The sequence below is a fragment of the Dermacentor variabilis genome, chromosome 5 (genome assembly GCF_050947875.1).
Source record: "Dermacentor variabilis isolate Ectoservices chromosome 5, ASM5094787v1, whole genome shotgun sequence".
NCBI classification, from domain to species: Eukaryota; Metazoa; Arthropoda; class Arachnida; order Ixodida; family Ixodidae; genus Dermacentor; species Dermacentor variabilis.
Genome location: NC_134572.1, coordinates 26,665,099 through 26,692,234, shown reverse-complemented (window position 1 = coordinate 26,692,234; position 27,136 = coordinate 26,665,099). Strand labels below are relative to the sequence as shown.

Here is a 27,136-nt window from a genome sequence, read left to right as displayed (position 1 = left end):
CTTTGCTGCTATCCTTTCTCTCCCGCTTGAGTTTCAGAAAGTGTCAGCTTTGTAGTCTCGGCTTACACCTGCTATAAGGTGTCTCTTTTGGGTTTTGATTTTCGCATCTGTTTTCAGGCACAGCAGCAGCCCTTGCAGCAGCAGCTACAGCAGCCCATGGTTCAAAATGCCAGAAGAAATAAAAAGAAAAGTAGAAGTGGACGCAGGAGAGAGAGTGCTCCACACAGGGATGCTAGTAAGTGTGCTCTTTATTTGTTTGCCTGTGTGTGTGTGTGTGTGTGTGTGTGTGTGTGTGTGTGTGTGTGTGTGTGTGTGTGTGTGTGTGTGTGTGTGTGTGTGTGTGTGTGTGTGTGTGTGTGTGTGTGTGTGTGTGTGTGTGTGTGTGTGTGTGTGTGTGTGTGTGTGTGTGTGTGTGTTCGTGACTATATACTCTAAAGAATGTTCGCACTGTTTGGGGTTTAGGCTCCAAACAATAATTGTCATCAATCTTCCATGCAATTTATTTAGCATGGTGTGACTGGTATTTTCCGGTCTCGTATTAGCAAAGCTGCATGCAATACAGTGTTGGAGTGCTTTCTTCTACAGGCACTGAAGACTACAGGAGTTGATGCAATTGCATATATTTAGGAGGTTACTCGAAAGAATGCAGAGCTCGAAAGAAAGAAGACTTAGACTTTAAGCGGCACACTTCTCTTGAGTCGTTTTCTCGGGCCATTACTTGGGAAGATAGTCTCACTTTGTGTGGCTAGCACTGGAAACGTTGATGGACGGCCGCGTTTCCACACTGTGATAAGACAGCATGCTTGGCACAGTGCTAAGAACGGCCTCACTCGTAGACGCCGATGCGTCTTGCGTTAGCCGTGCAAAATTAAAGGTATCCCCGATAGTGCCTGTCCAAGAATATAGCACACCTTTTTTTGGCCACTTGGGATATAAAGTCACTTAATTTATGGGGAATCTAGTTTTTCGGACAGAACATCCGATTATTCGGATGTTCCCGTTGAGTCCAAATTATCAGTTGGTGACTGTAGCCTAGTGCGAGCCTTTTTTACATTGTAGTGCAGATTGCTTTCAATCTTTCTCAAAGTTAACTCTGAAGTGATTATATAACAGTAATCCCGGATAAATAATGTTGCATATGTGAGACTGTATGGGAGTGATTTGGTAATAGTGCTTCTGCCGTCAGTTTGGGGAACTGAGCATGTGTTGGTGGGCTAGTTGGTTAAGCATGATTACAAAGACGGCGCCGAATACAACACAAGAAGAAGGGGACACGAGATAAGCACGTACGTGCTTGTCTCGTGTCCCCTTCTTCTTGTGCTGTTGTATTCGGCGCCGTCTTTGTAATCAGTTTGGGGAATGTTTACACTAATTTGAGCTAGACATTTGCGTCGTAATAGACAATGAAAAGCACCTGTGAAGCATGCTTGAAATATAGCTAGTTGATAGAATTTGGAATTTAGCATCAACATGCCAACCTACCACACTGTTACACCTTCATCATTGTATTTTAAGTAAAGAAAAGCTGTTTTTGTTACTTCCTCCATATAAATGGAGATGTGGCCGTCTAGAAGAAAAGCTGTTTTTGTTACTTCCTCCATGTAAATGGAGATGCGGCCATCCGCATCTAGCTGTAGTATAGTTAAACAAAAGAAATAGGTTTTTCTTGTTTGTGACATACTAGTCGATAATACGGGCGGACTTCAAAAGCCTGAGCTGTCTTTGTCTTTGGGTTTGAGAAGTATGTCGATTTTATGCTGTATTCTACAACTGTGTTTCGCCACACGGCATACTTGGCCTGCTCAAGGCATGGTGGACATTGGGCTAGGAACGCAAGAAAGCTGTTGCACCAGCTCATGGTGCCAGCTTTGACGCTGGTTCCAGCATGATCACAGCCATCATAGTTAGGGCCATTCTGATTTGTTAGGTAGTCTGCTTATGCAATTTTGCTTAAGGTCTACGTATGTACATATCAACAAAATCTACAGCTCTACCTGTGTATCATACTCATGCATAGAGTTATTGCCTCTATCGAACAGTCCAACTGTCACTGTGAAAATAGGGGTCTGAGTTATGAAAATAATCTGCATAATAAAGTGCAATTTTTTGTATCTACATATCACACTATTTTCTGATCCTCTTTGAGTTCTATGTAGTATCTGGGTTCAATCAAATCTGACCAGTAAGAATTGTGCACCAGTTGGACCAATTGTCAATACTGCAACATCCATGCTCCAGAAAAAACTGCACCAGATGGAGCTGAGTCAATGCCAGATGGAGGGGGCGGCTACCCTATGGAAAGGATGTTCTCCAGTTGGGTTTGTTCTTGCCAGTAATGAGCTGAAGGGTCACAAATAACTAGGGGTGGGTGAATATTCGAAGTTTGAATTCAATATTACGCTGGCTATTTATAGTTGAAAATGAACTACTATTTGGTACTTTCGAAAATGTAAACTAGCCAAATATTTTGCAACAACTGACTCTTGAAGTAGGGTTACTGTTTTCCGTCTACTTAACAAAGTATCCCAAATTATCAGAAGGGAAACAAGTGCAAAAGTTTTTAAAGCAATGCTGAAAGAAAATGTGTAATGCAAGCAGTGATCTAGGTTTCGCGGCATTAGCCTACATGGTTTTTGCTTGTAGTGTGTAATTCGTCTTTTGCACTGCACTGTGGTGTCACCCAAGTGGGCAATGCGAGAACCAAAATGTACGGCGTCGGGGCGCCACAAGATGCAGAGAGGAGTGCGCTGCAAGATGTGAGCAGAGTTGTTTTTGTGCATTTGTCAGTCGTTCTTGTAATTTTTGTTTTGTGTCACTGTCACTGGATGCTTCCTGGGCAGGAGATCAATGCTGATAATGACTCCGGTGCGACTGACAACTGCGAGTTGTTGATATGCGATGACAGGCTTTTGTGCAGCTACGCCAACAAAACCCATCACCATGCAATGGGCCACTGAACGAATACATTGTACCGTAACGTGATTGCCAGAATGCCTACACTTGTATTCATGTTTAGTCGTGCTCATTATGAATGCAAACATGCTTTGGAAGTTAAAATACACGAATTTGAACACTTGCCCCAGCCGGCCACATTAAGTTTGAGCCGAACTTAATTTCGCTCAGTGGCGGTTAGGCATACCATATAGCAGCTGAGTTGATGCATTTTCCACTGTTAGACCTGCGCTGAATGTACACAATAGGACAATAAAGATTGCTATTATAGTTCAGTATTGACCATAGCGACCATAGCTCTTGAACCCTTTGAGTGCAGAGTTTTTTTCCGGAGATGAGCCATCCCAAGGGACTTGTTTTTTTCCTCAGCTATTATAAAACAAACCCAATGGTTCATTCTTGGTCATTAAGAAGGGAAAAAAATGACACGGATAATTGCAAATGCACTCTTAATATGGCCCTCACAATCCTATTTTTGTGATATATCGTTTACATAATTTTGTTTTGACATGCACACTTCTGCGATAGCACTGCTGTGTGAGGGTAAAACAGAAAAAAAAAAGGAAAAAGAAGAAAAAAGGAACCTGTTCTATAAACATACGACGGACGGCAGAAACATGCGATGGTGGCCTTGCGCTATGGTGCGAATATTTGAACTGAGAATCGCCATGGTAGCGGTCAACAAAGTCGGCGAGCCACCCTCCCATCTGCAGATGTGCTCTCCATGTGGTGCAACCATGCGCACAAAAAGGCGCGTTTACAGCACTCTAAAAACTGAGACTGAGCAAGCTCAGAGATGAGAAAATATGCTTCTAGAATTATAGAGCAAATGGTGGAACTACCTCGAAGTTCGCTAGCTTTGTGTTACTGTGCACATCTGACTAGAGAGGGGAATAAATACTTAAAAGTACTTGAGTGGCGCTCTACCCTTTGATGGTCACCATTTTTCACAAAATGCAACCCCCGAGTGTCGATATTGTTTATTGCAGATTTAAAATCTTCAAAGTGACCTATATTGAAAAAGTTACAGCAATTTTCTTAGAATGACCATACAGTGAAAAACATTTTTCCATAGGCATTGTTTATTCATGAATGCAGATAGGCTTGCGTAATCGTTGCAAGTCGCTCACACTGCGGAATGGTCCTTGCAGTGCTAACCCTAAAAGCCTGTGTTGCACAGACACAAGATCGTGGTGTGTCTTGCACGTATCGCAGTGCATGTTGGGCCTTTTTATCAAGAAAAGGTAGAAGTAGACACACTGCAGAAGCGAACTAGCCTTTACGGATAGCGGCCTTGCCACCATCAGCGCACTTGTACTGCATGCAAATTGCACGTGAATGTGCCCGGGTGCGTGTCTGTTGTGCTTGCCATTTAAATGGCCGATTGACATACGTGGGCAACGAGCCAGGTGTACTGTTGTGCTGGGTTTTGGAACCGATTTTCTGTTGGAACCAATCGTCCTCGCTTCTCGACTGTCCTAAGAAGTCATTAACCCATTGACATGGTCTGCCAACTAGTCTGCCTATGTTGGTGTCGGTGTCATATCGACTTCTTGTTGGCATCGGTGTCGCGTCGGCCTGCAGTGGGGCATACCGCATATTCTCTGAATATTGTTGTGAACAGCTGGAATTTACACAAAAGCACTAGTGCAAATACTGCGTTGTCGGCACTGCCCCCCCTCCCCCCCCATATGAGTTTGCGTCTGCATCGACTACGCTGCACGCTACTCCTGCTATTCCATGCACACGTCGTCTGCTCCACGAATTGTTGATGCCGTACGAAACGTTACGGCGCTTGCCACTGGGGTACAGCGCATGTGCACTTGGAGCTTGCAAAAAGCAGATTCAGTATTTCTTGCAGTCTAGTAATGTAGCAGTCTAATCTCTTACGCTGCAGTCGAACCCACTTATAACGATACCGGTTTTAACAGTATATCGGTTATAACAAGGGAAGTCTGGCTGCCGGGTGTCCGAGCCGAAAGGTAGTGAAATGCAATATTCTCGAAGAGACAAAAAGAAAATGAGAAATTTGAGCTGCCACGCGCTGGGGATGCAGCTGCAACAGCCGCCGCGTGCTAATTTTCCTTGGAGAAGGATGTCGGCGAGCTTCACGTAAGCAATCAGGGCTGATGGACATAGGGTTTTCTTGTGCAAGCCAGTGAGAAGTATGCGGCGAGATGCTTGTGGGGATCTTGCCTCAGCGTTTCTTCTGGATTTCTCAAGCTGACAGGCTGCCGCGGCAGCTTATTCGCAATTTTTAGAAGGCCCCTTTGGGGGCCACCAAAGCGATGCCTCGGCGGTGCTCGCATATCGCTTGCCACCCGTGACCCCTCTTTGCAGTTGTTATAGCAGTGCCATTCTTTAACACCGACAGCCGCGGCTTGTTGCATGCGATCGGAAATGCCCAGGAAGCAAGAGTGAACACAATAAGCAGCCGGATGGAGGAAGGTGGTGGGGAAGGGCACTGGCCTCCCCGCCATTATAGTTTTCTGACATCCGCTCTACCATCCTCAGATATTGATTTTTTCATGTAATATGGTTATAATTATCGGTTATAACAGTGGTATTTTCGTGGCACTTGAATATTGTTATAAATGGGTTCGACTGTATAACCACTGATGTCTTTCTTGGAATGGGCCCTTTTCGATGGGTCTTCAGCACACAAGTTTTTAAACAGCTTTTGATCTTTTTTAACAACCACTAATTTGTCGTTTTTGGAAAGCTAGTCATATAGCAGCCATTGATTCTTGAACAACTTGTTTGTAATCGGGCTCTAAAGATGTATGGAGGCTGCCTGTGTATTAACAATTAGTGATCTTCTGTTTAAAGCTGATGCTGATTGTCCGTGGGAATGGGCTGTGTTGTTTTTCACTTACCAGTACAAGCTTGGTACCTAATTATACGAAAATAAATATTCCTGTTATAAATATGTATGCTTGTGTGGGTCTATTCCATTCAATATTCGATACTATTTATATTCAATTCGTATTTGAAAAAATTCATATTCGGTCACCTCTACATATGTTGACGCGAAATAAGTTGGCACATGATGACACTGGCCCCTTGAGGCAAGAACAAGGAAGTTCGTGGTTGCGCGCGCACTCTCCGAAGATCAGCCATTGCTAAAGGCAGACGTTTTTTGCGAATCTGTTGCTGGTGAACTATTTTAGCTTGTACTAGCTGGTTGACATTCCTGGTGGAGGTGTGGGCTATATCATGCTGTACGCACTTGAGGGTGGTGGACGGTGCACTGCTTCAGCGTAATTCATTTCAGCATGCGGTCCCTGCTGTGGTGCATCGTATAGTCCAGGGACATGGATGGCCTGTCGGACCTCGGTGCGCGCCATTTCCGCAATGGAAAGTTGTCCTATAGGGGCAGTGGTCGTCTGCATCTTCTGCAATTCCTCCTTGATGACAGCCCTGATGAGTTCTCACAAGGTGCCGATGTCGTTACTGAGGGTAACTGCAGAGAGCTCCCGTGAAATCACGGCGTCGCGGTTGTATTGCCTGGCCCGTGGTTGAAGGGCCTTTTCCATGGTAGTGGCTTTGTCATGGAACTCTGCAACTGCCGTCGGCGGGTTTCAAATGAGGCCAGCAAAGATTTCCTCTTTGATGCCGTGCATTGCGTGGCACACCTTCTTTGTTTCAGTCATAGAAGGGTCTGTATGTCTGAAGAGCCGATTCATGTCTTCTACATATGCCAGCACTCGTTCATTTGGGCCTTGAATTCTCGCCTCCATTGCTAACTCCGCCCTTTCCTTCCTGTCCACCCTGGCGAAGGCATTGAGGAACTGCCGACGAAATTCTTCCCATGACGTCAATGTCGCCTCATGGTTTGCAAACAATGTTTTCGCGGAATCTTAAGAGCGAAGTACACGTCGCATAGCTTACGCTCGTGCGTCCAGTCGTTGAGGTTGGTAACCTAGTCGAAATGGTCAAGCCAGTCGTCGGCGTCCCCTGTGATTGACGACCATGTGCGATGCTGCAGTAGTGGCAGGAGGTGGTTGGTTCGTTATTCTAGTTCGTTTGGCTAGCAGACCGTGCTGTGGCTGCAGTCCCTGGAGACGTCGGCTGGTGTGTACGTGCACAGGGGTAAGCTCGGCTGAACTCCTCGCTGGGCTTAGCTCTGGGTCAGCCACGTCATCCTTGCAAAACAAGTGGATAATCGTGGCAACTGACGATTTAACTCGCAGTGTGGAGGCAAAAGCTGTGCCGTGGGGAACTGCTGCTAAAGTCGCCAGCTCCTTTGCCCACAACATCGTGCTTCGTCATGGTACACCCGCTGTACTCGTTACTGACCGCGGTGCAGTGGAGTTATTGCAACAAGTCCTCGCGCTAATGCACACCGACCACCGAAAGACCACAGCCTATCATCCCCAAACTAATGGCTTAACAGAGCACCTAAACAGAACATTGGCCTACATGCTCTCCATGGATACATTGCTGTGGAACACAAAACATGGGATGAAATTTTGCCATACGTGACGTTTGCTTACAATACCGCTGTGCAGGAGACCACCGAGTTTACACCATTCGAGAAATATAACATTGTTTTTAAGGATGCACTTCTGCACAACCATCTTCATATTCTGATGTTTATCTGTCATTTAAGTGGTAAGTGATTGTGTTGATGTTGATTGATTGATTGTTTATTTTGGCTGTTGGGGAATTGGTACTTTATTGCTACAGTAAACAACCGGAACTCTAGAAATTGGATAATTTTGGCCTGCTTGATTATTTGTACATTCCAGAAGCTCTGGCACCTGCTCCCTAGAACCAATGTCTAACAGATAAAAATTTCAAGTGCTGCACAGTGTCTCGCTCCATTTTTAGTGCACAATCCACACATGTATTGTCTTAGATATGGCGGTCGTTAGCAATTTCGATACTAATCAAGTTATTGCTCTCCCTCTTGTCATTTCTGAGGTGATTCTTGGCCTTCCATGTGCAATTTAGGTGTTGGAAAGAAATATTCATCAAGTTAGCACCAAACTAAGTTTCGGTCACTGGCCATGCAGACTTCTTATGTAATGGCAGTAGTTAGGCCTAAGGAAGTAGTAGTTTTTACAAAAATCAACTGTTGGCAGGGTCGTCACAGGAAGCTCGCTGTTAATGAGCATAAGTAGCCACCGTCAGTGATCAGGCCTGACATATGCGGACAGTCACTTTCTGATGCGTTGGCGACTGCTTGGTGACCAAGCTTGCTTATGAATCTACTACTAGACAAAGGGTTACAGAAACGTGAAATCGGAAACAGTGAAAAAGGAGGGAGTTAAGAGATTTTTCCAGTATATGGGGTGGTTTGAGTAAGAACGATAATCTCCCTGGCTGGCAGAGGTGCTCCAGCCAGCCCTTGCGGCCATAGGGGCTAAACGTTTAGCTAGTGTCATGTGATTATTGTGGTGTTGTTTGAGGTGAGAGAACTTTTTGCATACTTGATTGTAGAGTTGTGCTGTTCTCCATTAATGAAGTACAGAAGGGCTACTAGAAGCAAAGTTGCAATCATTTCTATTCTAATCCCACTATAAGGAAAGCCTCTGTATGTCTGAATACCGCTTGAATTCCACAGGACTGTTTGAACATGCAGCTTCACTTCAGAACAGTCTTCCGTTTACTTGTGTGTTCTGGTTGCACGGCAGTCTCATGTGCTGTCGCTTTTCTTGTGCAGTGACAGCAGTCGATGCAAACACAAGCGTCCTGCCCGAGTTTGGGCAGGCTTCAGGGAGGAGTGGCGCAGGTGCAGCGAGGGTCACTACTGTCGACCGTGAAGAGTGGCAGGGAGGGCTGGCCAGCCCCGACTTCTCCAGCAGCTCCGAGTTCCCGTCGCTGCCTGTGCAGGACTTTCCACAACGGCAGTCACCTTCGGGCATCAGCTACTCTACGGCACTACAGCAGCAGAAAGCACCCCGGCCACCTGCAGTTCCCTCTGGGGCCACGGCAAGCAGAGACACAGAAGAGCTGGGGTCATCTACAGCGGGGGGGAACACGCGAAGCATACAACAAGGACGTCGCGGTGGTGGAAACAGTAGCAGCAACAGCCCCAATGATGCAAATAACAAGCATCACAAAAGAGGCAGTGGGTCGCGCAAACATCGGCGTGGTGGTGGTGGTGGGGGGGCTGGTGTTGGTGGCGGGATTGAAGGGGTCAGGCGTGTGGAAGACACAGAACCATCAACAAGGATGCAGCATCACCAGCAGGAGAGGAGGGGCCCAAAGAGAAGTGGTGGGGGAGCGAAGGCAGCTGTGCCAGCCATTGACGGAGGTGCTGAGAAGCATCAGTTCGAGGCCCCCGAAAAGGACAAATCGGAGCTGAGGCATGAAACAGAAGCTGTTGTACAAAATGTACCTAGGTGAGCCTGCCTGGCATTGTCATTGCCATTTCAGCGATGTTATTAAATTTAGTGACTTTCTAGTCTGTTTAGCGACAAATTTTTCAATTTAACCACCGGCAATCTTTTTGGCAACGCGACAGCAATTGGGGGGGGGGGGGTGCTTTTTAGTGACATCAGAGTTGCGGAAGTTACTTCGAAAATAGCCTACTGGTATGCACTTTATTTTTCAAAAGCTACATGTGAGCAGCCGAAATTAGCTGTATGACGCTTAGGCTCTGTGGTCATGATAAAGCATGGGTTGCTTTCACAGGATTCATGGTGCACTCCCAAAATGAATGTTTTTTTTATGTATATATATACAGCAGGACCTCGTTGATATGCTCCCGTTATGTATGTTTTCCCAGCACCAACGTTCGCAATCGAGAACACAAAGAATGACCCAATTGAGTTACTCATTTTTTACTGGTTCATACATTCCTGGAAAACGCGATTCTTCGACACCAACATTCAGTACGTCTCCAAACTGTGATCGTATGATACGTTTTCCAGCCGCTAGATCCCATGCAAACACACCGCTTTCTTATTACATGCATTTTGGACAAATCAGTACCGCAGAGAGCCTTCATGTAGACCAAGGGACAGAATCGTAATATTTGACGTTCATAAAGGTCCCCTAATTGTCATCACCATGTTGACATGTGACCTCGTGTGTCTTGCAGAATTATGCTATCCTTTCGGCAGTGCTGAGAACTAGAAAATTTTCAGGAATAATATAAATCAAGTGCCTTTGCATGTTAGAAAAACCAGATTGTTTGTGTTTTCTTCAACCGTGCTGCATTTGGAACCTTGCATTCTGAGGGTAAATGTTGAATTTTAGCTGTCATTGTCCATTATGTAGAAGTATAATGGTAAACACCCACTACACACTACAGTAAAAGTGGGTTAATTCTCCCCTCATTAATTCGAATTAATAGATTGTAGGATGTTGTGACGACGGTCCAAGAGCTGTGCCATCATTCCTACATTTACTTCTACAGAAGGGCGAAAGCGGCTGCGGCGAACAATGTAGCAGGCTTCCAGAACAGCACTGCGCATGCTTAGCTTGCGCCTCGAGCATGCGCCTGCGAACTTTGTTTTCGTCCGAGCACCAACCAAAGCGCACTGCTTTGCGTCGTTGGTGGACGCTACAGGGCGCCCCATCCATACGAGACGCCGATAAAGCAAGTTAGGGAAGCCAAATGTCAAAGGGGTCCGTGGGCAGTCCAAGTACAGTGTAACGTGTGTACAGTGTACACTGGAGTGTACAGTGGTCAGTGCTCACGGAATGAAATGGGACACGGAGCATTTAGTAGAACCCTACATATGTGCAAAGTATGCGAGAGCACCATGTCATGTCGCTAGGAATTTGGTCACCAATGGTGACGAGGACTCCAATGTAAGTGTCCGCGCCAGAATTACGTCGATGTGACACAAACTGCAGCCGGCTGAAACGAAAGTATGCGCATTACTTAGCCCTAAATTGATGCGTTTCATTCCGTGAGCACTGTACATTCCACTTGTAACGATATCAAGAACGAAAAATTCGATTGTTATAACCAATAATTGCTAGATCTGGACTGCTGTTAAAAAAAAAAAAAAAGAGAGAGAGAGCTGTCAAACATACCTTCATAGCTCCGACACCAAATTTGCCACTTATGATAAAAAATTGCCATTGTAGAAAGTCATCATCATCATCAGCCTGGTTACGCCCACTGCAGGGCAAAGGCCTCTCCCATATTTCTCCAACAGCCCCGGTCATGTACTAATTGTGGCCATGCCGTCCCTGCAAACTTCTTAATCTCATCCGCCCACCTAACTTTCTGCCGCCCCCTGCTACACTTCCCTTCCCTTGGAATCCAGTCCGTAACCCTTAATGACCATTGGTTATCTTCCCTCCTCATTACATGTCCTGCCCATGCCCATTTCTTTTTCTTGATTTCAACTAAGATGTCATTAACTCGCGTTTGTTCCCTCACCCAATCTGCTCTTTTCTTATCCCTTAACGTTACACCTATCATTCTTCTTTCCATAGCTCGTTGCGTCGTCCTCAATTTGAGTAGAACCCTTTTCGTAAGCCTCCATGTTTCTGCCCCGTAGGTGAGTACTGGTAAGACACAGCTATTTTACACTTTTCTCTTGAGGGATAATGGCAACTTGCTGTTCATGATCTGAGAATGCCTGCCAAACGCAGCCCAGCCCATTCTTATTCTTCTGATTATTTCCGTCTCATGATCCGGATCCGCAGTCACTACCTGCCCTAAGTAGATGTATTCCCTTACGACTTCCAGTGCCTCGCTGCCTATTGTAAATTGCTGTTCTCTTCCGAGACTGTTAAACATTACTTTAGTTCTCTGCAGATTAATTTTTAGACCCACTCTTCTGCTTTGCCTCTCCAGGTCAGTGAGCATGCATTGCAGTTGGTCCCCTGAGTTACTAAGTAAGGCAATATCATCAGCGAATCGCAAGTTACTAAGGTATTCTCCATTAACTTTTATCCCCATTTCTTCCCAATCCAGGTCTCTGAATACCTCCTGTAAACATGCTGTGAATAGCATTGGAGAGATCGTATCTCCTTGCCTGACGCCTTTCTTTATTGGGATTTTGTTGCTTTCTTTATGGAGGACTATGGTGGCTGTGGAGCCGCTATAGATATCTTTCAGTATTTTTACATACGGCTCGTCTACACCCTGATTCCGTAATGCCTCCATGACTGCTGAGGTTTCGACAGAATCAAATGCTTTCTCATAATCAATGAAAGCTATATTTACATTTAAACTTGTAGAAAGTAGGCTGGGGAAAATGTCAATTTATACCTCTAAGCAGCGTGTCAAGCATTAGGCGTGCTGAAATAGATATCTGCACTTGCTTTTGCGGAAGTTTCAAGTTCACAACTGTGGTATGCATCGCGTCCAGTGGCTGCGCGAACACTGGTGGCTATAATTTAGCGTGCATGAAATCGGCGAGCGACTCTATTGATGACAGTGCACTTTGCGGGAACGTTAGGGTCGGTGTCAAAGACGGGCCACTGTCAACCTCGTTGTCACCGCTGCTGCTGTCATCGCATCCGTCGCACCATCCCACTGCCACTGTCTATATCACGACAGGATCATCCCGTCGGAGATCTTTCACAGAACGAGGCAGGACTATCTGCTCTCAGAAACTCTTCCATCGAAGCACCGCCTATTTTATCACCAGTAGCGGCGTGGTCCCAGAGTTCGCTAATGTCAGCGGCTGCCACCATGTTGGTTTCACACGTGCGGGGTTTTGCCCTGGTGCACGAAGTCCGCCATTTCTGTTGATTGGCATGATCATTGCTTCTAGCCTTCATGATCGTGCCTGCGCGAGCTCGTACTTTGAGCCTTGCAAGATCTGCAGCTTCGCCTGAAGCGACACAGCTTTACGCTTTGTCAGTGCACCGACCGCTGTTTTCGCAGCGCATTTCTGTGCTCACTGAGGGAGATTGTAGAAGGGGAGCTCAAGTGTGGTTTGCCTTTTTTTTTCTTTTTTTCTCTGGACGCTCCCAGGCAACACGGACGCGAAGCAGCTGGCGCCATCTTGTGGGACGCTGCACGAACTTGCGATACTTTCCGTGGCTTTTGCAATCGGCACAATGGCAGAACATGCTGCTCAGTACTGCCGGCAGATACGTACTCACATAGGCAAACTTTTCGCAACGTCTCGGTTAAGAGGAACTTAGCAACGCAAATTTCACGATTATTCAGCATGGAAAACGCTGCCCAAAGGGCAGAATTTCGATTGTTATATCCAATATGCGGTTGAATAACATATCGTTATATCCATTGTTTTTTTCTCGTAGCCCTAATGCATAAGTTGATAATCTGAAGTTGACTCATTGTTATAACCGATATATTGTTTTATGTGGTATTGTTATAAGTGGACTGCACCGTTGTTTGGGCCCAATAAAAGCGAAAAGGATGAATACATTTCTCTGGCGGACGAGGCTGTGAGTATCGCCACGGACGAATGGTACACAGCATGTTTGCACAGAGACTGTAAAAAGATGCCTCTGTAACAGTGCACGTACGTCATGTGAAACGAACGGAGGACCGAGTGCTGTCGGTGGTGGACATGACAAGCTGCAAGCTAGATCGTCACGCTTTCGCAGATGCTAGAGCCCTGGTGGATTCAGCTTGCTCACATGCTTGTCCAGTCTTGTCCGACCCGTGGTCCACGTTGTAAGCTGCAGACTCCTGTGCACAACATCCCTCATGTCACGACAAGAGGGTCTGATGCACGCCAACTTTCACATTTCATTGTTTGTGGCGATAAAGGTGATGAGGCTGGGGACTGCGCGGCAGCGCCTCTGTTTGTCCACGAGACAGTATCATTGCAGGTCGAGGGAAGAAGGCCAGCCTGCTGACGATGGCCCATGGGCACAGGAAGAGACGTGCCTGGTGCTGGTCGTGAGAGTGCCGGTAGAGATGAGTCGCGCACCGTGCTGTCACCTCTGGAAGAGGGCAGTATGCAGCGTCGTGGAAATTCAGGACGGACTGCCGCAGCTCATCGTAGGGGTGTGGGCCAGGCAATGGAATGCCGAGGCTGAGCTGGAGATCAAGAGGCAGGGTGTCTAGGAGAACCTGGAACTTGAACTCTTGGATCCAGATGTTCAGTTCCAGAGCCACCTCAAACTACGCAAACCATGTGCCGATGTAGCTGGACCTGAGCGGCGGTAGTGGTGGGCTGAACTGTGACTCTAGCCAGTTAGCCATGGCAGCATGTAGAGTGGCCATAGTGGTGGGCTGAACTGTGGCCCTGGCCAGTTAGCCACGGCAGCGTGTCGCTCGATGAAAGGCGCATTCCACTAGGTCACCACTGTAGGAGGATGTGACAGTGGCCTAAGAGCTCTGCTGTCGTTCCTACATTTATTTCCACAGAAGGGCGAATGCGGCTGAGGCAACAAACATAGCAGGCTTCCAGAACAACACTGCACATGCTGAGCTTGTGCCTCGAGCACGTGCCACTTACTTTTATTTTCGTCTGAGCGCTGACCAAAGTGCCCTGCGTTGGTGCGCCAGTGGGTGCTACAGGATAATTCAAAGTAGCGGTCTGGCCATGCTACATAGAGCCCCATGTATTGAAAAGCTTGTTAATTTGAGTGCTAAACAGGTCCGCATAGATAATTCAAACTGTGCGCCACCATAGCCAGCTTGCAGTCTCTGTCGCAGTTAAGCGCCAGATGGTGCAACATACCTATCACTGCCATCATCGCATGTTTTTAGGGGTCAGCACTTAGTTTATTTGCAAATGCTCTGCTGTATCATCATGGACAGTGGATTACAATGCTCATTTGGTGGCAACCTCAGGGTTGACCACTCTCTCTCCATCCCCAGTGCAGTCGCAACGGTTGAGCCAGCGAGTGTGGAAGCTGTGCCTTTTTTTTCTTTGTCTGCTGAGACATGTGCGCCGCTGACAGACACAGCTTGCGTGCCACTATGTACTGCGCCAAAACGTTGAAGGAGAAATTGTAAATTCTATGGGAAGCGGAAACAGAAGCAGAGCACGAACAAAATCCCCAAGAAGCACAAAGTACCGAGAAGCATGCTGTCAACGTACATCCGGGACAAGAATATGATTGAGGACACTTATGAAGCTGAAACTTTCGCCAAGGACAGAGTAAGGCTTCGTGCTGCTGAGCACTCGGACCTCCAGACAGCGTCACTCACATGGATTAAAAAAGGGAAACAGGACATCCCGTTGAGTGACCCCATCGTCATAGCAAAAGCAGGCGATTTTGTGCAGCACCTGAACATCTTCGACTTCGCCACTTCGGAAGGATTGTTTCACCGCTTTGGGGGATGGCATGACCTTGTTTTCTGCGGTGTTTGTGGCGAAGCCAAAGCTTTAGCCACAGAAACGTGCACTGGGTGGTGAAATGGTATGCTACAAGACCATTTGAACAGGTATGCACTATCCAATGTTTTCAATGCTTATAAGACTGCTTTGTTTTTATACTTTTACCTGACAAAACGATCATGTACAAAGGGAATGTGTGTGCATGCGGCAAGCGCAGCAGAGAGCACATGACAGTGTTGATTGGGGCCAACATGACCTAGATAGAGAAACTATTTGTGATATTCCGTACTTGTGACAAGGAAATCGTAGAAACCTCGCTGTTTCAAGAACGTCCGCACGCCTCCGGCAACCTATACTGCGAATAAGAAGGCGTAGATGATGGGCGTGCTTTCCATGCAGTGGCTTGGAAATCTGGACCGAAAGCTTGAGCGTGGAAAGAGGCATGTTCTCCTCCTTGTCTATAACTGCTCAGCACACAAGGTCGAAATTGAATGGAGAGCCATTGAGCTGGTTTTTCTTCTGGCCAACACCACTGCGACTCTTCAGCCACAGGGCATCATAAAACATTTAAAAAGTTTTTATAGGTGCCACATTCTCGTGTGGATGCTCCTTGCTTTGAGAATGACAAGGGCTATGCTGTGGCTCTGCTCACTGTCCTGCACACGCTCGTGCACGCCTGGAGTCTGGTAACAACAGAAACAATCTCGAATTGTTTACATCACTGTGGTTTCAGTACCCCTAACATGGGCATTGGTGAAGTTGAACAGGATGTTCAGATTCCTGTTCGTGCCTGTGAAGTGCTCAAAGAGGCTGACTTCAGTGACTGTGTGAATGTTGACAGCTGTGCTGCGGTCTATGGTTCCGTGACAGATGATGGAATCATAGCCAAGTCGTCAGTGAAGACGAAGAACCTGCCGTGAACAATAACGATGGCGACATAAATGGGGAAGACATTGGTGAAACACTGTTGCAACCTTCTTTGTCGCAGGTGTTGGAAGGACTAAATAATGCCTGGTGGTTCTTCTGTTTTGAAGAAGCTGAAGAAGAAACTTTCCGGCACATTCGAGCTCTGGAAGATCAAGCAACAGTGATCACTTTTCAGAGAGTAAAAGCAGAAAATTATCAGATTTCTTTTGCAAATATTAGTAGTACCCGGAGGTATCCCCACTTTTTTTTTTTTGTTATCAAATGGGGCCTTTTTTTGATCACTTTCATTAGTTCCAATTTTAGTTAATTCAAACTCGTTGTGCCCCGTGAAGTTTGAATTAACAAGCTTTTACTGTACTGACAAATTCTCTTTATTTCTACTCACATGGACCCTATAGACAAACGCAAGACATTCGACAAAAGATTTATGCCATGCTAGCATATATTGTAGTTTTCCAAAAATGCCCAACATTTACTCAGCTCTTGCGACAGTTTTGGCCATCCCAAGAAAACTTGGTGGAAATTTAGCGACTTTTTTTTCTAACTTTAGCGACACACTTCAAGAAGTTATGGCAACTTTAGCTGGCACATGTTGATTTGACCTGTACCTTCTTGTAGAGCGTAAACTTCAGTGACATGCATGCATGCCTACAATTTCATGTGTAATTGGGCAGTTGCTTGTAGCTTTAATCATAAAAGTGCAGCAACAGCTGTATATAACACAGCATAATTATAACATCCCGTAATTTACTAATAGTGTGACATCATTGCCACTAACTTGGTCGTTAGTAAACTAAATCAAGGAAGTGTTGCTGTTTTGAACTTGAAATGGCTCCAAGCTGATCCCTAATTGCCTCAGCTTCTTTTGTTCTTATCCAGACTTGTCTCCCTGAGGACGTATGCATTTTGCAAAGAGACATTATGTGCTTCACACATACATTTGTGCAGTTAGCCTTTGTTGCTTTTTTGCTACTTGAAATGTGCATAGTTTGTGAAACTTGCATGTGGCCTCTTGTCTGAGCCTGCATCAGAGGACAGCTTCACTTTTGAACAGCATATTTTTGGTGAACCAGACTCCAACTATTCCAGCACCATGATGTACACGGTCGTCCACTTCCAATTTGAACACGGCTCCGGGCAGCCGGCGAGGCCGGCGCTTCGTGGGCGCCGGGGTAACTAACGCGCCGGCGCACTGGCAGCCACAGGCGTGGCCTCAGCCGCGTCGTCTGCTACAGCGCGCCAGCGCTAGGGTGTGCTGGCGCGCTGTAGCAGACGACGCGGCTGAGGCCACGCCTGTGGCTGCCAGTGCGCCGGCGCGTTTGTTACCCCGGCGCCCACGAGCGGCGCACCGCGGAGCGCCGGCTGCCCGGAGCCGTGTTCAAATTGGAAGTGGACGACAGTGTACATGCCAATAACGAGTGAAGTAGCAAAACTAGCTAGGATAGAAGCATGTAAAAGTTGGCCCATACGGTAGCAATCATTATGTCTTTCAGCGATGAAAGATGTTTCAAACTATTGGTGTTTCGGCTGCATGCAAGAAAACTGAACCCAATAATTTTAACAAAGTGCTGATCTTGCATGAAAACATATTTTTACACCATTTGCTGCCCCACGGTGACATTTATGGGCTTGTTGGGAAAAATGGAAGTGCATGTCCAATGTAACGAAACTTTTTTATATCCCCACATTTTTGTACTGTGCATCATTTGGCGTGAAAGGCAAACTATCTTGCATTGTGTTTTTTTATACACCTGTATGGATGAAGTTTTGAGAGTTCCTTTAAGCCTTGTCTGAAACTCCGGAGGAAGAGAGTTTCGTTTTCTATGTGAAAATTGTGACACAGCAACATGTTTGTTGGACACCTACATGTGGTGCCAGAATCCTGCTCTCTTTCTTGATGCCCCACAACACCTTTCCTTCAAAACTGAGAACGCACTGGAGTGAGGGCAATTCTTTCAATAAGTTCACTATTATACTACTAGTACCATAATAATAGCATATGAACTGCTAGCACAGCCAAAACTCAAAATAGCGACCTAAAAAGAGCAGAACGAGCAACCATGAAAGTGGGGAGTTTCAACATAGGGGTGGGGAAAGGGTGGGGTTCTCTAGAATACAACGGGTGGCGGAGAACTTGTTTTGCGGTGTGACTTCATGGCTACAGGGCATCTGATAGTTTCGCGAATCTCATGCCGCAGACATTTTTTGCATCCTTCAACTATGAATGGAGTTATTGCACCGATACCCTGCTTTTTGTCTTTGTTTCGTCTCTGCTAGCGACTGCAAATTACACAGCGAAGCTAAGAGGGGAAAACCCAACCCGAAACTTGTAGTGTTGTGCCCAAAAAGGGCTCATCGCGGCACCACTTGGGTGCTGCGGTAAACTACGCTACACAGCACTTCCGCTGCTGTCTCGGAGGTGATGCACAGCAGACCCAGCTACGCATATGTTCATCAGCAGTGTAAAGATGAAATGATTTTTCCGTCTTTTTGAGATCGCAGACATGTATATTTAATTTAACTCAAAATTAGCAATTATGTATTATTAAGAATGCTCTCGGGTTCACAAAATCAGCCAATAGCGTTGGTGGGACCAGCTTCTTGTGATGATGCGGCATGATGGCATTGTGGAAGTGAGAGCAAGCAATTTTTTGCTGTCTTCAACACGAAATTGTGAATTCCTTGCTGCATGCAGTGCCGTAATATTTGGCTCACACATTCACAGCAACCTCTGATGACAGATCGGAATCGTTTTCCACGTACAAAAACTTTCAGGGCCCCTTCAACAATATTCCCATATACTAATCTGCACCCAAACTTTACGGCAAAATAAAAGAAAAATTGTACAGCTTATATGTACAAAAATACAGTATATTCTCACAGGAATTTGCGAAAAGGGCCACATAGTAACAGATGCTAATGTTTACTTTTCCCATTCCTCCTCAACACATTTCCTCTCAGCTGGTGTGGCACAGGCAGCGATGCCCTCCCTATTGCTACATTCTAATTTTTGGCAGTGCACTTTCTGGTAACCCTTCGTGCTTGGCTTCTGAAAGGTGGCAAAGAGCGACAAAGCAGCGGTGACAGGACAGTGGGATGCATTAGCAACTGCGGTTTCCCAGTTTGCTAGAATATAGGAGGGGTGTCATGTCTCATGGTCATGAACAGTTGCCCAGTAGCTGGCGTCTTGTGCGCTGCCATGTGGTTATATGTAAAATCATAAGCAGGCTATAATAGCCACAGGAGAGAGAGCAATCATGTATATGAGATTGCGACCTCCCACTTACATGCACTGAAATATGTGGCTCGCATGTTCGTGGCAGCATTGTCTTCAAATTGCAAACAATTTCTTACCGCATTCGAAAACTGTTCCAGTTTTCCTTGTGAGCATCCCATTCAGATTTACATGCACAAAGCCAGTGTGTCATGAAGTCGCAATTAGCCCCAAGAACGAACTACAGGAGTGCTGCGAGCACTGCTCGTGTGACGTCGGGGCACAGACTCCCACCTGTCGTCTGTTGCAGTTTGGGCGCTGCTGGCCACGTCCTGCAGTGTTTTCGCTTGTTCACTCTGGTTCTCTCTGCTTGTATACTTTTGGTGGTCGTCATATATATTTGTGCGACGTCATTGCTCACGAAAATTTATTCAAAGAGCTTATTTCTTAGACAATACAGTTCTCAAAGGCAATGCTACAGTGCTAGCCGAAGGAGCGCAGACCAGCCCATTGCGGGTTTTTCATGCATGGATCGACAACCGCAAAAATATAGCATACAAGAATCCAGTTATGATACCATACCTGCAACGGTGTAACAGGTATGTCACAAACGCTGGCTATATATGACTTCTACAACAGTTACCTTCATTTTAATCCGCTAAAACAGGTTTGCTCATGACGAGTAGTTCATGGTATAATATAGAATTTTTTCATTTCTCTCGCAGCAACACTCAGCAGTAACACGAGGGCTTAACTGACACTGCAGTTTAGATTCTACCAGCACCACTTGCTTCTTTAACACTTTGAGGGCCGATTTTTTTCGCTATATGTGACCGCCCAGGGTCGATTTTCTTTATTGTAGATTCCGATTCTTCTTGGGAATTTATTTCGAAAAAAAAATTGCCGTAATTATTCTAGGGTGACTGTAAAGGGAGAAAAAGATATTTTGCGTTGGTATATATGCACTCTTCATTCATGAATAACAACAATAAAAAATAAAATAAACTTATCAGAATTAACAATTTGATGCATTTTATGCACATAGTTCAAGGCTTTGAAAATCTGCACACGAGAATATTTTGCAAGCCTCAAATGTTTCTGCTTTTACACTAATACGTACGTCCATAGCGTAATCGAACTGTGTAGGTGCACGCACTCAAGAAAACTGTTTGGTTGTGTGCCCATCAAAAAAAGCAGCACGTGTGACAAACTTCCGCTAATCTTCATCTTATCGCCAACCAGCTAGGGCAGTTAGTTTTCCCGAGTCTTAAAAGAAGAGAAACGGAAACGCATGCACGGCAGCATCCTTCCTATGCGCATCCCCACGAGCACTAAACGAGCGAGAAACAAGCGGTCGCCCTTTGAGCGATTAGGAATGAGATAGCCATCAGTTTTGCAAGCGCAAAAAGCCGAAACCGCCCGCAAAAAATCCAAACGGCCACCCGCCCGCACGCCCGCCAGTGCGCAAGCAGTGGCATATAGACGCGTGGGAGCAAACTAGCGCTAAAACAGGCCATGCGACGAAAACCGAGAGACGGTGGCGAGTGAAAAAAATTCCCTGTATCCCTACATAGTGGCAGCACATGACAGAAAAGAAAAAGTTAGGAAATTGGCGCGCTTTTTAAACATACAGACGGCGCCGTAAATATACGGCACCGACCATTTTCGGACTTGTTCGCGGCGCTGTATATTTACGTCATTGACCATCACAGGGTTAACTGCTCCTCAACATTAGGCAGTCCTTCATGTGTTTATATTAAGTGGCGGTATTTTGAAGTAAAGCTAATTGAGGCGCACAGCTGTTTGCAGAATACAAAAAGGAAAGCACCAATATATATTTCCTTTTCCGTGCTACACATTCAACTCGCTTGGGCAATTTACTGGTGTTTGTTGCTTGAGGAATATACATGACAAATACGTTTTGTGAACTGACACAGGCTGCTCGGCCGAAATATTTTAGTGAAATATGCCTTTTGGACCGTATGGCTGCAGCCAGAAAGAAGCTGAAGCATCATTCATTAGTAGTATGGGAATATACTGAACATACCATAATTCCCTGGTGGAGGGTAAAAAAAATCAAGTGAAATATGTAAGGCTTGTGTCTTCCTAATCAAGGTTTGCGAGGTTCCTTTTATGTACTGACAAAGCGAAGAGTTCTCTGTTTGTATAATTAAACAACACTGGATCGAGAAACAGTGAGGCAGAAGGTGCTTGAATTTTCCTTTTCTAGGCAGCCTAAGCTGCACTGTAGTGCCTTGAGTATTCCAAAACTGGTACAGCGCAACATAGAAAGGAAGAAACAAGCCGAGCCAGCCAGATGAAGGAATAGAGCGCTGCTTCCTTTCTTGTTTCTTCCTTTCTACGTTGTGCTGTACCAGTTTTAAAATGCAATACCAACTCGCCCAATCCTCAGCCCTAGCCTTGAGTTATACTTTAGGCATTGCAGTTGACGCTGTAAAAAACTGCTTCATGGTTTCAATTCGAAGTTGTGAACTGATGGGTTTCGCGAACGATGTGTGCTTCGCCATAACGACAGTCGTTTGCTACCGTTGCGTGAGGGGTGTGCCATATTGTCAATAATGGCTATTGAGGGCCACCATGAAACATTTCATCGCTTGTAATTGATTGGCTCTTGATCTTAAATGCGAAACTTTTCTTTCAGGTGATCGCAACTATAGTATTTGTGCATTAACCATGTAAATACTCCACATGATGCGCCGTTATGTTAGCAGCCATGAGCAGTCCATTTTATGGGGGCCTGTTTCAGAGAGCAGTGAAAGCAGCCGCAAACATCATAACATCATCGCAACATCATCATCGCAAAGCATCATACACAACTTCGAGTGTTGAATTTGCAGATATTCTTTTTACGCAAAATTTATGGACAGTCACGGTGCATATATGCATTGCGAAACCAGAAGACCCCTTCAACACTACATAGCTTGCGATATCCAAGCTGCAAATTTTCGAGACACAGGCGCTTTTGAAGAAAGAACTGTGGTTCAGGCATGGGAACAGAAAGAAGCCGACATATCCATAAATAAGTATGGCTCGAGCCACCCATACCCCAAGCATAGGAACGAGCGCGCATGGCAGCGAAGCGAGTCGAAGCGAGCGGTGTCCTGGCTGTGACGTCACTCGAGAGAGAGAGCGTCACTCCAAGTTCTTGCCGCTAATAGCTATCTGGACTAGGTGAATGCATGCTGCAGGTCTAGAAACTAGTAAGCTGTATTGTCTGAGTAAAAAAATGAAAAGAAGGGGAATGACCTGGGGCTTGATTGATTTTGTTAACCGGTGCTTTTGTCTTCAAGCACTAAACACCTCGCACGGTGTGGTATGCAGGATTGGCAGTGGTCGTATGCCTCACCAAAACAGTGTGAGAGTGAATGCTGCACGGGGACGGCGGGACACACGCCACTCATCACTGCTTCGTGGTGTCCTGAAGGGAGATGGGACCAGGCAGTACCAGCAGCAAGGGGGACGCGGTGGGGGAAACCGCAAGGGATCAGATGCAGATCGCCATGTGCCAGTGGTGGAGGTTGGCCTGCATGAAGATGAGAAGCCAGCCCTGAGGAGGAGCTGGAACTCTGGAAGTCCTGCCAGGCAGAAGGACTCTGTGGATGAGTATCCACCACTGGGCAGCAGAGGCACCGAAGACTCATTGGAGCGCTCACCGGAAGGACGGACGACAAAAGCGGACACCAAGGTGAGTTGTTGCAATGATGGTTGTTATGTACACATTTTTCTTGCCTAGACCAGCTAGGCTTGGCTAATGTAAGCTAGCTTTAGCACTATGAAAAATATTGTTACAGAACACTATTTCTAAATCTAATACCCCTGTTACAGAGGCACCCGCGAACTCTGTTGAGCATGAAACTCTCTAACCGAGATTTACGAAAACGAAGTCGCGGCCTTGTCACATGGCACAGGATGAGCTTCCGACGGGAGCTGCATGGGACACAAACGGCGTTGCTGCGCCTGTGTCCATGTGCAAAATTTCACATATGTAGTTGCCCTTAAAGCAATCTATACGTGGTTTTTTGCCCAGTATGCAATCTAATAAAGTCGTAGCAAGAAAGTGTGCTATATGTCACTGCAAGACTTGTATTCTCTAAACATAGCGACATTGAAAGCGATGCTGGCCACAATGCACTCTTGTTTTGGTGTGTACCCTATTCTAGTATGTATATTCTAGTGTGTAGGTGCACCTATGGGTGCATGTTGTTTGACCAGTGCGCAGTTGACTACGAGTTGTGGTTGTGTGCTGTGAAATCGTATGTGTGTATGTTTGCAGTGAGCTAGGCTTATGTTAAAGTGGTGTGTGTCAACCGAAGCACATGGTTCAACAAACGAAATGGCGGAACATTTCCCCATGCAGCATGGTGAAGCATTGGTGTACAGCGTACACTCACTGATGTCCTTAAAGAACAGATTAAAAACTCATATTATGTGGTGTATTGTGCAAGAAAAAGAAATATTGCTAAAATTTATAAATGTGCTAGTTATGATTTTGTTAGTGAGGTTTTCTTCGTAGCAGTAGCTATCTGGAAATGAGAGTACTTCATCCAGCCGTAATGGTACTTGCTGAACTCCCTTCACCAAAAGCTCCGTTAAACTTCCTTAGTAGAAAGGCGACCACGTGACATTGGAGTGCATCTCCTTCAAGGTACAGATGACAGAGCTCAAAGTAGTTCGCAGTTACCTGTGTGACAGAGGTATAAAGCCCACAAATCCCTCAGCCCTCCAGTGAGTCCTCATACTTTTTTTGTTTCTTTCGTTTGTCTTTTATGATACTGCCAGGCCATTACAGAGCAGCTTTACAACACTATTGCACATTCAAAATATTAGTATTGTACAAGGGTTAGTAGCTTCAAATTTGAAGTAATTACAGCTCCATGAACTCTATACAATGCAGTGTTACCAAATTAAAATAAATTATCTTGATTCAAAACAACATTCATTTACAATAGAAAATCGTTTATACGATCCCGTTTTGTACAATTTCCTGGCACCAATGTCTGGTATTCATAACAAAAAAAAATAAAAGTGATTGAATACAGTTACTCTTCTTTACTTTTAATGTGTTCCTGGGAAACACTATCTTTCAGCACCAACGTTAAGTATATTGCCAACCTGCGATCATATAATAAATTTTCACTTGCTAGATCCCATGTAAAGAAGAAAAGGTGTGTAACATTTGAGAGCAGTATGTACCTACCATGGCAGCTTTCCCTGCAGTACTCGCTCGCCCATGTCACTTGAAAAATACTGGCACGAAGTAATTTTCCTCTTCCTGTGTTAGAAAATTTTGTGAGTCATCGCATGTTGCATCCGCAGCAGTCGCCGCCAATTCTATTGCCGTAAGCATGTTCATTTATCTAGCTGTCATATATACTATAGTGCTATTGGAAGTGTACTGCACTCATTTATAGGCGGCAAAGCAAATGCGCCTCCATTCGTTGCAGCCAGTGGCGTAAAGTAAGTGTTATGTTTTCATCTGCCGACATTGTATTCTTGCATTGCCCACCAACTCTATTTCATTTCGGTTTTTCATTGTTCTGTTGAGCTTTGGCTGGCAAGGCACTTCGTGTGTCGCCATACCTGTCACAGCGCAACAGAACGATGATGATACACCAACTAGGCCCTTTTCACGCTCTGCTTACTTTGCAGTCTTAAAGGGCCCCTTACCAGGCCTCGTAGCAAATTTTGGTTATATGCTGGAAGTTCGTACGTAGCCTCTAGGGAGCGTTCAACTGCAAGAATTTTTCAAATAGGTTCATTAATAGCAGAGATAGAAAGTTTCAGTGCTGTAAACCCATGATTTCAGGAGGCGAGTGCCACTGCCAAGAGAGGCTCTCCATTTGCCCCGTCTAGCCTCCACAAGCGATATTCCTCCCCTGTGTTTTCCCATGCTAGACCTTGAGGATCACGTGATGCATAGGTCACGGGCACCGCCTTCACTTTCTTTCCCTCGCTCTTTTGCTACGCGGCACAGTTCTGCTCACGGCCTCGTGCGCGAGCTGTTGTGTTGCGCACCAGAACACCTGATGAGCGGTATAAGTTAGTGCTTCACAAACAGTGAGGCACACACAAGCGGATCACAGAGCATGATCGCGCGCTTGAACACACTAGAAAGTAGCATAGTTGCGGTATCAGCATGCGGGACTGTACGACGTGGGAGCAAGCACACAAAACTGAAGTACATCTCGCTTGCTGTGGAGTGAAGTAAAACAAATACACTCAGACATTCGGTTTGTGTGTTTTATTAGTTTTCTGAACCTTAATTTGTGTATCGATGTAAAGATTACACAACTAACGAATGTTGCCTTGAATAATTCTCGAAGTCATGAGGAGCGACGTTACAGCAGACACATGTACGTAGGCACACTAACATGCATACGTCATCCCTCCGGCTTGGAGCGTGGCGCCTGCAAGGAGAAGGGCAAACGGCGTTTGGTTTTAATTTCAGCTCTTTCCGCGGCGCATAGCAATGTAATACTTAGCAGACATGATTGTTAGCGCACATTGTATGCATGGCACTTGTCAGCTCAAAATGGCCAGATCTTATGAGGGGCCCCTTAAAGGGACCCTCAAACAATTTTGATGATGTGCAAACGTACTGAGTCGTTAAAGTAGGTCCTTCTGATCATTAATTGATGCATATAAGTGCTCCGCGTAAAGTGTGTAATTTATTATAAGGTTTTAAAAACGTACACCGCTGCCGATCGCAGCACACCACTTGGCTGAATTTTCAGCCGCCCCTAATCATTTACGTGACACTAGTAGAGCGAGGTATCTGATTGGCTGCCCAGGGTGCGTCATCGATAATTTTTCCAACTTTGTGGGGAACAAATGTAGTTCGTAATAGTTGGAATGTTAGTTAATTTGTTTCTATAAAAAGAAAGTAACAGATACAGAATGCACAAGAACAATTTCTCAATACACTTAAGCACTTCTGGCACACAAGTGTTCTCTGCTTGTGTTGCAAAATGCTCCGTGTTAATGAGAGCTCCGTGGTCAGTATTGGTCTGTCATTTTGTGAGCACAATGATTTGCCTTTTTTGCATTGTGGGCTGCAAACGTAGCGACTGGCAATATGTCAAGCTGTGACATCGTGTCCCTCTGCAAGGCAGCAGACAAGCGGAGTGGCTGCAGCGCATCGGACTGTCGCTATCCAATGGGCGCCATGATTTGCGCGTTTGTGGCCATGACTTTACACTGGAGGATTACTACCACAATAGCGTTCTGCGAGTCTGGTATTTGGGTAAACACAAGTGCAAGGGGACTGGGCCTGGCCGTTCGGCTGTGCCGTTTTACGGGATGAGCAGAAGTGCCAACGTGAATGGTCTGCACGGTACAGCCACCTGGTGGCACAGAGCTCAACCAAACACAGTAGCAGTAACAAAGTGTATTTGCTGCTGGCGTAAATGTTTCGTGGGAGTGTAATCGTTAACATGTTGTTTTTGTAAATGTTCAAATTGTTTTACACTTGGTTTGAGCAATATTAGCTCTTTGTTTGGCTGGTTAAGCTCTGCGCCACCAGGTGGCTGGACTGTACAGGCCGCTCACGTATGTCTACACTAGAGTTCCTTCATCAGCTTGAGTTTATGCCTCCACCGATCCGTCGAAACACCCAGCTTGCCTGTCGTTACCGGAATATCAGACACGTTCGGCGCTGCGACAGAATGCTCGCAACGCATGCTGCTTCGATAGCCCTCGCTTCGAGTCGACTGCCAAGCAGATGGTGGAGAGGTTGGAGAGGCTTCGTGCGCTCACTCTTAGACAACCGGAAGCAGACAACATGACGTGCCATCATGACGCAGAGACAGTGAAGGCAGAGCTTAGCCCCCATCACTCA

At 45.9% G+C, this 27,136-nt stretch overlaps 1 protein-coding gene across 2 annotated transcripts in view; it reads left to right on the top strand.

The window, feature by feature from the left end:
* Positions 1 to 27,136, top strand: part of Sbp2 (SECIS-binding protein 2) — a 100,670-nt gene that overhangs the window by 10,655 nt on the left and 62,879 nt on the right. For both annotated transcript variants that reach the window (XM_075692013.1, XM_075692012.1), the window contains 3 exons: positions 118 to 235; positions 8,621 to 9,302; positions 22,621 to 22,984. In XM_075692013.1, the coding sequence (XP_075548128.1) occupies positions 118 to 235; positions 8,621 to 9,302; positions 22,621 to 22,984 (1,164 nt within the window). The remainder of the gene's footprint in view (positions 1 to 117; positions 236 to 8,620; positions 9,303 to 22,620; positions 22,985 to 27,136) is intronic.